Source organism: Leguminivora glycinivorella, chromosome 20, assembly GCF_023078275.1.
Source record: "Leguminivora glycinivorella isolate SPB_JAAS2020 chromosome 20, LegGlyc_1.1, whole genome shotgun sequence".
Taxonomy (NCBI): domain Eukaryota; kingdom Metazoa; phylum Arthropoda; class Insecta; order Lepidoptera; family Tortricidae; genus Leguminivora; species Leguminivora glycinivorella.
In genome coordinates this window covers 9,506,332-9,519,376 of record NC_062990.1, presented here as the reverse complement: position 1 = coordinate 9,519,376, position 13,045 = coordinate 9,506,332, and the positions used below count along the sequence as shown (strand labels likewise).

At 37.9% G+C, this 13,045-nt stretch overlaps 1 protein-coding gene across 1 annotated transcript; it reads left to right on the top strand.

Moving 5' to 3' along the window:
• Window positions 1-845: 845 nt before the first annotated feature.
• Window positions 846-10,000, top strand: LOC125237185 (pancreatic triacylglycerol lipase-like). Its single transcript, XM_048144176.1, has 5 exons — window positions 846-981; window positions 5,360-5,552; window positions 5,786-6,186; window positions 7,443-7,643; window positions 9,481-10,000. Exons 1-5 carry the CDS (start codon window positions 900-902, stop codon window positions 9,720-9,722), a joined length of 1,119 nt encoding a protein of 372 aa, XP_048000133.1. The 5' UTR covers window positions 846-899; the 3' UTR covers window positions 9,723-10,000.
• Window positions 10,001-13,045: the final 3,045 nt, after the last annotated feature.

The window sequence follows — 13,045 nt, the reverse complement described above, 5'->3', positions numbered from 1 at the left end:
ACGGCAATATGCTCAACAGTTTTCACCTAACGCTACTCGCTATGCATGTGCACAACTGGTGCTGTCCTAATTTTGTGGGCTTTCCTATGTTACCTAAATCTCACGGAGTACTTAGAACTAATTTTAGTTCTAATGCCCGCCGCTAGAAGATACCTCCCATACAACCATTATACCTTTTGCAAATTCTCACGCCATTACGTTTTAATGTCATATAGTTTTATTTCTTTTTCATCCTGACGTCTCTGACAGTTCGCCATTTGAAAATAATGAAATGAACGAATGATTTTGGGAAAATAGTCGCCAAACGGTAACAATTTGTGCACGGGTAGTGCACAGTTCTGTGACCAATTGTGCCTGTTCCCAATCGTCCCCATTTGGGTAGCCTCGACTAAACGACGACCATACTGCGACTAAGAAATTGAGACACGAACATCTGTGTGCATGCAAAATATCACGATTTGCGTAGGAACGACGACCGAAAATAGTTATATGGGCTATACCCACGTATAAGATATGTTAACTTGTTTTTGTGATAATCAACGCCACAACACGTTATACATAACTTAGATGATCCAGAACTCTACATATTTTCAACTCTTCAGTTTGTCTTATTAATTGTAAAAATGTCGAGTACCTACCTATATTTTTCGTCAGTTGTGGCATCCAGTATCAAGTAGCAGTACTATGGCAGTACTGATAAAAACACTACTTACCGCTAGATGTCGACTGCAAATAAAATAAGTGTTTTGGTAAAATGATGACGGAGTGACCACTCTACCATTAGGTAGTTATTTGTCTATGACCGGCGTCTATGACCATTACTTTAGTTCCATTATTTACGACCGTGTCTTGTTGTATAAAGAACTACTTTATTGTACAAACTCAAATGTATTCTGAAGATGCAAACAGTACATTTTTTCGTGAACTTTTGGACTGTATTACACTTAATATGGGTTTTGGACTGTAAAAATATTGATGAAGGTAGTTATATTTATAATAAGCCCCAATTTTTGTGTCCGCGGCTGGAAAGACGTCCGAATTTGTCTAATCATAGATGGCCTGCATTAGAAACCACAATTAAATTAAAAAAACCGGCCAAGAGCGTGTCGGGCCACGCTCAGTGTAGGGTTCCGTAGTTTTCCGTATTTTTCTCAAAAACTACTTAACCTATCAAAATCAAAACAATTTTCCTAGAAAGTCTTTATAAAGTTCTACTTTTGTGATTTTTTTCATATTTTTTAAACATATGGTTCAAAAGTTAGAGGGGCGGGGGGACGCACTTTTTTTTCCTTTAGGAGCGATTATTTCCAACAATATTAATATTATCAAAAAACGATCTTAGTAAACCCTTATCCATTTTTAAATACCTATCCAACAATATATCACACGTTTGGGTTGGAATGAAAAAAAAATATCAGCCCCCACTTTACATGTAGGGGGTGTACCCTAATAAAACATTTTCACCACACCAACTGGTAAAGGCTTTCTTTGCTATTCGAAAACAGATAGCAAAATTGCATTTTATCCACAAGGGGGCAAAGTAATTTCATACAAATTTTAACTCGATGTCTTAACCTGGCTGCTAGATTTTACCTATAAATGATGATTTTGAATCATAAGTATTGAATAAATTGATGGATTTCATTTATTTTGATGTTTTATAGTCAGTATTTTGTTCGTGTTGGTGTGGTGAAAAATTTTGTGTTTCACTCGGTGGCAAAGTTTGTTTAACCTTCGTGCCTTGATACCCTCGCAACGCTTAAGATTCCACTTTTTGAACCACTCGCTACGCTCGCGGTTCAATATTGGAATCTTTAGCTTGCTCGGGTATCAATATTGGCACGTGCGGTTAAACAACTACTTTGCCCCCTTGTAAAACAAATAACTATTTTTTAAATTTTTTATTTTTGCACTTTGTTGGCGTGACTCATATACATATTGGTACCAAATTTCAGCTTTCTAGTGCTTACGGTTACTGCCCATATAACCATAATCGGTCGCCGTTCCTACGCAAATCCTCCTATTTTGTGTACACACAGGTCTTCGGGTCTCAATGTTTAGTCGCAGTACGGTCGACGTTTAGTCGCGGCGACCCAAATGGGGACGATTGGTAACAGGCACAAATGGTCACAGAAGTGTTCACTACGCGTGCACACATTGTTACCGTTTGGCGACTACTTTCCCAAAATCATTCGTTCATTTCATTCTTTTCAAATGGCGACTGTCAGAGACGTCAAAGTAAAAAAGAAATAAAATCATTTGACATTAAAATGTAATGGCGTAAGAATTTGTTAAAGATAAATATTGTTTGCATTTGTAATATAATGTGGGCTAATTACCATGGCCAATCAAATTGCTCGAGTGATTTCATAAAATAAGTCTAAATTAATCAACGCGCCATCAATTTACCTCAGTTTAACCAGTAATAATATTATTGACTACTCGGTGTTTGCGTGTTATGTATATTGATTGGTGAAGTTTTAGTGCTCCGGTGCATATACTATACTGAAATAATAAAAATAATGCCTAGAAAACCAATAAAGTTGTTAAAATATGGATTAAGACGGTAATATTCCATGTAAAAAACAGTCGCCAAACGGTCACCAAACGGTCGACAAACGGTCGCAAAATGGTCGCAGCGTACACGCGTGACCGAAAGCAGTGAATATTTATGGCTTCTTGTATTCATTTTTTCCAGGTATCCTCAAACTTTATAAACAATTAAATATGCCGTCGTACTCAGTTGCCCTCACTAAAGAAGATTAAAAAAAAATGTAACGTGTGTACCGAGCTGCTGGGTTGTAAAGGATCGGGGATCATATTATTATGGTCTTCTATAGAGCAACTAGTATTTTGCGGCATTTCACAATTGACACTTGTTGAAGTAGTCGTCAATAATATTACTATCAACATTAATTTCAGCGATCTGTACTTCTTTTGTCAAGATTTTTGTATAGATAAGTGTCTACAAATTTGTACATTACAAATATAATATAAATAAAGAGACATAAATAAAACGTAGTAGAGTAAATAATGTGTTTTTTTTTTGTAACCCAAACAAAATACTTGTAGATACGAGTGCGGAAAAGAGGAAAATCGATACGAGTAGCGATAAATTAATACACGAACGAAGGGAGTGTTTTAAATCGACACGAGTTGTGAATGTCCTTTTCGCACGTGTATCGTACGACGATTTTCAGTACCTAAATCTAAGCTAAGAGTTTCGACCAGACAAGAAATGAATCATTGCTTGATTTGCTCGCACTACTGCGTGTAAAAAGCAGCATCTGTACTGAAAAAAACTATCATTGCACAACAGAAATTCTATTAATATCACAGTAAATACTCTATTTCATTTGATTCCTACTTTTATTGTGTAAAGCAACACTGCACTTCATTTTTATCAATAAGAATTAAAAATTATATGTTTAATACATTAAGTAACTATAAAGTGCTTATCTATTTGTATAATCATTCTGCACTTTTCTTAACTTTCCCACATTTCTATAAAATGTCGAAGAGTGCTTAAACGGTCGTCGTCGTTTATTATTATTTAATTCGCTCATATTTAAATGATTCAAAGCAACCAGTCCACAACTTCACAAGAAAGTTTGAGAAACCTTCGTATTTCAGATTGTCATTTGCGGATACAGTGGTTTAGGAGCAGTTCGGTAATCAGACCTACACATGTGTGTACAAATTCTGTCAATGTCACTGTCAGAAACCGTTCTGACAGTGACAATGACAGCCACAAATTCGTCCACATGTTGTTACCGTTATGTGTGCAAACGTCGACTAATAAAGTGTCGTTAAAAGTCATTCTGACAGTGACATTGACAGCCACAAATTCGTACACATTTTGTTACCGTAACAAGTGCACACGACGACTACATTTTGTTATTGTAACAATACGGTCGCATTGTTTGCACGACGTTACCACGCGTTATGTCACATTTGACAGTTAGTTACTGATTTGAAGATTTTGCGACTGAAATGGTTGTATGGGTGAGATTATCCGCGGACGGACGGACGGACGGACGGATGGACGGATGGTGGTGTAAAAGATTATCTAAGACGGTCGAATGTTAGAGCGTTTCGACATTATCCGATCCGATATCGGATGAACGAAATGTACGAATACGTAGGTATTCAAAAGTTTCAAGACGCAATCTTTGACATCCTACCTACATCCGATATCTCTACAAAACTAGTCCTAGGGTTATAAATGTTATAATCGCCAAGATTATAAGAGAAACGCTTTTTTCGTGGGTTTTTCGATTTTTACAAAGTTGCATTTAGCGCTTGAGGTCACAAACTTAGATTATTCATTAGGTCAACACCATAAACAAGTGCAACATGCAAAAAATCAGAACTAGGTACCGGATTTGATGCATTTGGTAATTATACATTGTTTAGCATAGGGATTGAATTTGCTAAGTGAACCTGCGCTCAAAATACCTAAAAAAATGGATGTCAGAAGCGCGTTTTGACCTTTTTAGAAAAAGCTTCTTTATATGCAACGGTAAATTGTATTACTGAATGTGTTATTAATATGGATCTCAAAAAGGCCTTCGGTTTTCGGGTGGAATCCGGTGGTATCGTAAATGTATGTAAATGTATCGCATCTGTTGTAGCTGTTTGTTGCGGTGCTTGTGGCCCTTGTGGGTTTACGGGGTTCATACTGTTGATGACTATACAGTCCTATAGCAGCAGGGCACTTCTTACCACAACGACCACACACAAAACGTGAGTCTGCAGGGAGTGGTAGCGCACGACGAAAATATCCGCATCTAATAACGGAAGGCCTTAATTTGATTTGTTCCCTACATCGATAGATGGCAGCACCATCTCTCTCGCTATATCGTAATCCTGCAAAAGGATTCATATACGAGGTGTAAGTACAAATAGCTCGCCCTTAGAGTTGGTCAAAGGCGCCTAGCCTTCAGAGATAACACACTAGAGAAATTTCGGCGGATACTTCGGCGGTCGAGGTGGTTTAGCACATCAGCCTCGATAGCTAGAGAACCGGGTTCGATTCCTGGCTTCGCCATCAGTGGGCTTGATCGCTTTTTCTTTAGTGTATGGTATCTATATGTCGACGCGTATGTCATACCGTTATCAAATTAAAATAATATTCGCTTATAAAACTTCACAAAGTAAAAGATTTGCAATAAGAATACTGCATTGCGCCTCGCGTACTACATATATCGCGTTAACCTTTGCCCTTAGAGATGTACTACCTAAAGTACTTAGTCCATTTAGCCATTCCTGAAAATACCTAAACTCTATTTTACGCTTCGAAATATATATTTCAGTTTATAAGCGAAGCCTTTTTGAAAGTTTACTCACTGTATTGCAGACGAAATGTGGATGGTCGGAGTTAACTCATATGGGTCCAATCGTAGCTCCCAGTCGTACCCTGGCTATGGGAGCGAGTGGGTCTACTTCCCGGATGGGAACGGCGTTCCTCACTTCGCCAATTTGACCCTGACCGATCACGATTCGTTGCGTGTGGGTAAACATGTACATATTGAAAACAGATTATACACCAGGTTAGTATGAAGAGAAAATTTAAGCTTGTCTGTGAGTCTTGCAATCATTACAACTAAGTTTCGATGATTAATTGTATTTCAGTCAGATCGCTCAGGTTTAAGAAATAAAAGACTCCATCTTAAGGCTTAGTAAAGGCTAACAGTAGACAAAGGTTTACTAGCATTAATGAAAGAACCTGTCTTTATTTTTGATTATCTTTGTATCTCTGTTGCTCCTTTAAAATTGTTTTCAGGGGATCATCCGACCACATAAACATAAACGAGTCAGCGCAGTCACACGTGCTCCCCGACATAGCCAGGCTCTTGTCGAATAAACCTGTAAAATTGGTGACTCACGGCTGGTTGTCATCTGACGGAGACAACATGATGACCGGCATAATTGATGCTTACTCGAAACACCGAGATGTCGTTGTAATATCAATAGACTGGAGTGGTACGGCGAGTAATATAAACTACCCATTCGTAGCAATGCGCGTGGCTGAAGTTGGAACACGAGTTGCAAAATTTTTGGATATGTTCTGCGCACTTTATCAAATTACTGGCGATAGACTGCACTTGATCGGACATAGCCTTGGCGCACACGTGATGGGTATTGCTGCGTCGAAAACGAAATTGACTGTAGGAAGAGTGACTGGTAATTATGACTTTTAAATATCTTTTAATTCAAAATTTGTTTTTTATCTTGCGGAAACGTCTGCGAGCGATATCACATATTTTTAAATTAAAGGAAAAGTGGAAAAATTCACACCTCCGGCAGGACTCGAACCTGCGACCTCTGGCCAGTCTGGCCTTGCCTCCGTGTATAGTTGGAAGCGTGATGGCCCCGGCAAGGCCAGAGGTCGCAGGTTCGAGTCCTGTCGGAGATGTGAATTTTTCCATTTTTCCTTTAATTTAAAAATATCTTTTAATTCAGTCCACTGGTGACCGCAAGGCTGGCTCGTTCCTCGCTCAGCGCATTGGCATTGCCATCCAGCGAGGAAACGCGGCCAGTCTTATGGGCACATTATTAGGTACTGGCAGCGACTTGGGAGACATCTGTCGATACAATGTAGTCCCACTAGGTTTAGTTTACTTTTAATGTGTTTCAATTGTTTTGATATTTAATGTTACGTTAATATTACCAAAGATTACCTTTTTGTACCTTTTGGCGTAGAAACTCTAGGTCCATGGGGTCCCAGCGCGAACAAATTGTTCACAGAAATCGCGAAGCGTCTGGTTGAGGTAACTGGTGACCGGAGCTGGCGACTTCCTCGCACAACGTATCAGCATTGCGATACAGCGAGGAAATGTCGCCAGTATCCTTGGTACAATGCCTCAAGGGCCTATTTTAGACATTAGCTAGCTTTAGTTTCTTATATAATTATGTAAATATGTTCATGTAAATAAAGATGTTATATACATATGTTACGTTATTATTATATAAAACTTTGTGAATTATTTGGTAGATTGGGTTTCTCTTTCTTTCTCAGTTGGGCTTTGCTATATCTGCCGAACTAGCCGAAGTGACAATAGTGATGTGTGGCGTGGCGATCGACACAAAGCAAGATTACATACAATAATCTCAACTGCCACTGAGAGCCCTTTGTGAACCTTGCTTTGTGTACCTCTACCTCGGATGAAAAAAAAATCGGTCCAGTAACGACGGAGATATCGAGGAACAAACATAAAAAATAAAAAATAAAAAAAAAAAAACATACAGACGACTTGATAACCCCTTCCTTTGAGATTTGGAAGGCGGTTAAAAATGAAAATTCTTTATTCACTTTGCACCAAAAAAGACATTCCCGAGTAATTTAGACTGAGTAATACCCACAGAATAGACTTTTTTTTATCAGTGAATTAATTTTAAGTCTCTAATAACTGATTTTTCTTACACTTTTAATACCCTAGGCCTTGATCCAGCACGGCCTCTTTTCGAGTATCCAAAGACACTGAAGATGGGGCTGACGCCTTCCGCCGCCGAGTTTGTGGACGTGATCCACACTTGCGGTGGAACCTTGGGCATCGATGAGAACGGTGGCCATGTCGATTTTTATCCCAACGGTGGCAAATCGCCACAGCCGGGGTGTGACAGCAAGTTTTTTATATTTGGTAACTTTTATTTTATAAGTTTTACGTACTTTTATGTAAGTTTTAACCCCAGTGTCGGCGTTTAGTCAGCGCTATGGATATAAAATGTGCAGAATATGCCGAAATGACGGCTTTGTCGACAGTCTGGCTTTGTCGGGCCCCTATTATAGGGAGAGCTATACGATACGCGTACGAAGCATAAGGTATTGTGACGTCAGTACGTCAGGTTGTCGAGTCGACAACTTGTCGACTCAATTTTTGAATTTTGATTGCTCAATTTATTATATTCAATTATCCACTACTAGCCATTATAATTCTATTAATAGGGTACCTACCAGTGGCGACGCGTGAATTTTTTTGGTAAAGCTAGGGGTAGGGGGGGTTTTTGGGATCTGTTTTGTATGGACTTCTACAGATACTGCAGAATTTTAGGGAACCCGTTGGGAATCGAGTTGTATCGACGATACGCCACTGGTACAATGAGAGAAATTTGCATTGTGAATTTAACAAGTTCGACTTGTTGCGGTTTATCCGTTTGAATCAGCCAAACGTATGTTTAAAACAATATGTGTCAGGTTGTTTTTATAAAATCGACTTGTTGATTCAAATATATTGCCGATTCAAATGACAAGTAGCTTGTTGTTTGAAGCAAAGAGCACGTAGGCGCTATTTTAACCAAAAAACTTGTTGAACGAACATGAAAACTGGTTGTATTTTCTCTCAGTGTACCTACCTAAAATTAAATAAGAATTGGTAGTCAATAACATCAAATTCCCAATCTCTAACGTTCTATTTTTAAAAGCAATTCACAGTTTCCTACGTTAATTTGAATTATGAAATCGTGCGTTGCAAAAAAATGTTCACCCGGATGTCGACGCTCGGCAGCACAGTGTGGGATCAGACCTCATTTTTGACCATGGTCTTTTTATTGTAAAAACCGGTAGCCTAGACCAAAACAATGCTACGACTAAAACTCCCGAATGTCAAATAATTATGACTACTTTACGAGAAATTATTTTTTGAAATTTAGGGCAAATGTACCCGAAAATTGACTAAAACTCAAAATATCCTGAGAACGGTATCGATTATCAAAAAACACTTTTAAGAGAACTTATAGAACTAGCAATATACTATCGTATGGAATAATCAGGACGGTCCTAACATCGTTCATATCGGTATTAGAACCAAATTAGTCATTTTCGATTTTGATTTTTTTTCTCGAAAGTTCCAGTACATTAGCATTTTTTTTATTTTTTTACTGAAAGGTGATTAGCTTCCCTATATGCCATAATTATTGCATTAAGCAATTCCATAGGATCTAGAAATTATGGTGTGCTTAATTACTCTATGGGGATTTTATATGGGACGTTTAAACACACCATAATTTCTAGATTCTATGGAATTGCTTAATGCAATAATTATGGCATATAGGGAAGCTAATCACCTTTCAGTAAAAAAATAAAAGAAATACTAATATACAGGAACTTTCGAGAAAAAAAATCAAAATCGAAAATGACTAATTTGGTTCTAATACCGATATGAACGATGTTAGTATATTGCTAGTTCTATAAGTTCTCTTAAAAGTGTTTTTTGATAATCGATACCGTTCTCAGGATATTTTGAGTTTTAGTCAATTTTCGGGTACATTTACCCTAAATTTCAAAAAATAATTTCTCGTAAACTAGTCATATTTGACATTCGGGAGTTTTAGTCGTAGCATTGTTTTGGTCTAGGCTACCGGTTTTTACAATAAAAAGACCATGGTCAAAAATGAGGTCTGATCCCACACTGTGGGCAGGGTTGAGGGCTTTGTAGTGTGGCGTATAACAGGTCATTTATATATCATTTGTTTGTAAAGTTCCAGAGCCATGCAGCCATTCAAGAGCCCACAAGTATTTTTCGGAATCCATCGCGAATCCTAGAGGATTTCCCTCTTGCCAGAGTAAAGGCTGGGCGGAATATTTAAGCAGTACCGCGTGTAAAGAGACGACGGTTATGGGTGAGGATGTCGACCGGAATTCAAGAGGACAGTATTATTTAAGTACAAATGCGAAGGCACCCTTCGCTACTAATAAACCTAAAGCACTTGTAGTGAAGTGATTCTGTGAGCTGTAGTTTGATTCAAGCGCGGATCCAGCTTCGTGCCCAGGGGGCGGTCACGTGGTAAAGGCCCGGGGCCCCAGGGGGGGGGGGGTCACGTGGTCTATATTTGTATGGCCAACTTAGGGGGGAGGACCCCCATGACCCCCCCCCCTGTATCCGAGCATGGTTTGATTGACTGTTGTGAGACTGTTTTTCAGCAATTCTCGAAAAGTTTGTACATTTGGATCACGTCTCTGATTTTGATAAAAATTGGTAGGCTGGTAGAGTCCATGATGCTGAGCAAGATCCACTAGGTTTCCCAAAATGTCCCAGGTAGTTTATATGAAACTTTCCTTTTTTGTTACTGAAAATGTATAGAAATTTGGTAACAAAAAAGGAAGGTTCCATACAAACTACCTGGGACATTTTTTGAAACCTAGTGGATCTTGCTCAGCATCATGGACTCTATCAGCCAACCAATTTTTATCAAAATCGGAGACGTGATCCAAATGTACAACTTTTCGGGAATTAGTCTATCCTGGCAGGGTCGCCATGTGATGTGGAGCGTAAATGATAACTACTTCGTATAGAGTATACGTTTAATGTGTCTTAAATAACAAGTACATGCCAATATATACTAAGCTATGCACATGTGTGGGTAAGGTGTGGTACACACACTACAGTCTTTTACGAAATAAATCATGATAAGTAGTTATTTGTTTTACAAGGGGACAGAGTTGTTTTTTAACCGCTCGTGCTAATATTGATTGATACCCAAGCAAGCGAAAGATGTCAAATTGCCAATATCTGAACCGCGAGCCTAGCGGATGATCATAAAATTAAGGCATGTAAAATAAATAAACAACATTACTTAACTATGAATTTTTATTATGGCGATGAAATTTATAGTAAGTAAATAAGTTTTAACTGATTTGGCTTCAAAAAAAGTAGAAGTATCGATATTTTGACATCACTACAAGAATCGTCGTTCAATGTGTAGACACATGAGCGACCTGCCCACATATATACGGAAATCTGGGTGACCGAGCTTCGCTCGGTTCTATTTTATTATATCACGTCTTTATATAAAAAAAAACTGTTGTAAAAAAAATAAAAACAAAAACTTAATTTCTGGCCGAAATTCGAAACCCTGACACATGCGATCTGTCTGTGAACATTATTAGATCGACCTCATCGCTGAGCTAAGCGCAGCTATATGGTCGTTAATTTCGCCGCCCGAGAATTCTCTCTTAACAATACAACTACTCCACACGAGATGGCGATAAGGCTTCGCTAGATCGTTTTTTCACCCCCAAAAACCCCCACATAACAAATTTCAGCGAAATCGTTAGAGCGGTTTCCGCGAACGTCTATATAAATAAATAAAGGAATATACAAGAATTGCTCGTTTTTACTTGTTCATAGTTCTAAAATAACAGTACTTGCTAGTACGGATTACAATTAACAGATGGCGGTATGTGCCTATTATTTCCGGATAATTCTAGAATGCACTTCTGTTTGAAGTATTTAATTTTAAAAATACTACTGAGATAACGGAAGAAGCTTAAAATTCGTAATAATAATTAAAGCACTTAATGAATACGCAAGTTTTGTCATCCGCGAATCATAAGTTAGTCAATGTTTGTTGTTTCGTATCCTTGACCTGTGTCGCCATCTAGTTTGATAATAAATAGTACCTACATCGATCGAAAGAATTCTCAGTCTTAACAATACAACTACTCCACACGAGATGGCGCGCTTCCGCCACAAAAAATGTCATTCAAAAAAATTGTGTAATTTTCTATTCGTGGTAAGTATTTTTTTCAGTAATATGAAATGACTTGAAAAAATTATTACACCTCGCCCGCGATTCATAAGTTACTCAATGCTTGTTGCTTCGTATACGGGGCCTTGACCTGTGTCGCCATCTAGTTTTTGCAATAAATAGTACCTACATCGAGCGAAAGAATTCTGTCTTAATAATGCAACTACTCCACACGAGATGGCGCGCGAAGAAAAACTCATGAAAACTCGAAAATTCGCGTTTTCCGGGACCTAAGGACAAGTTAGATCGACTTTTCACCCCCGAAAACCCCCACATAAGGTAACGGCGGCTATCAACGCGGGTATCGAAATCGACGTCCATTACCGCCGCATTTGCAAATACGCATTTTATAGGCAAACCGGCCAATTTCCTAAATAAAGTTACTCACACAAAGGAAGCCTGTTTAGTTGACTAACGCACATATAGGCGCTAGAGAGTGTGAATGAAAGAAGACACTCGCTATTTGACAGTTTTTGCCACGGGGCCGCAAGAAGAGGTTGTGTCATACTGACGCGTGACGCTAAACCTAAGTGAACTCCAATCTCATTTAGTAGTTTACGTAATAATTGTGACAAATAGGTGAAAGTTATGCATTTTAAATTGTTGTTAATAGTTTTCTACATGACTTCTGAGTACTTTTTACGTATTGTTTAGCCTGGAAATATGTTTAAAGTGGAAATTAAAAGACAGCGGTGAAAGGCGCCATTTTGTGAGTAGATTCTATTACTGTGGTATACCACAGTAATGGTTAAAGTAGTGATATTAGTTCTTTATGCTTTATTTTAAGTATATGTGCTCGGTTATATAATGTCTTACAGTTGTTTCAATCTTGATCTATTCACGCTATCAAAGAACTATTTACGTGGTATGAAAAATATTCAAAACCTTAATTTTTAGCAAAAACTTCATTACTGATTTCGTAGTTTCTATGAAAACCGTTAATTTGTCAATTTTTTTAAACATTGAGATAAAGTCTGATGTTTACTTACCAGTTATGTAAACTTGGTTTTAATATAAAGTTGCAATATTTTATTTTGATTTGTAATGAAAATACATCTGTATGACATTGTTTTTATTGCTCGGAATTAGATTTTATTATACTCCAATTTATGCCTATCACCGATGGTACGATCGGATAACCCTCGATAATGGAATATATAAGAATCTATTACCGATCCATGCAATATTTGTTTGGGTCGGTAATAGGTTCCTACAGAAGTATCTATTACCGAGCGACATATTAGTCTTGTATCAAAATATGACATTTAGAGTACCGTAAGTACAGATTTCTTAGATAAAACTGAGTCTTCTGTGGGTATTCATAAAGGAAGATAGTATAGGTATATGTATTTGTCATAATTTGTATATTCAACCGTCGGTATTAAGCTCCGACTTTTGAGATGGGTTTCTATTTACCGATGGCAGAAAAACACTGTCATTCATACCCTCGGTAATGAAATCTCAATTCGCGTTAATAGAACCGCAGCTTGTTCATTACCACGGTAATAGAAAATTT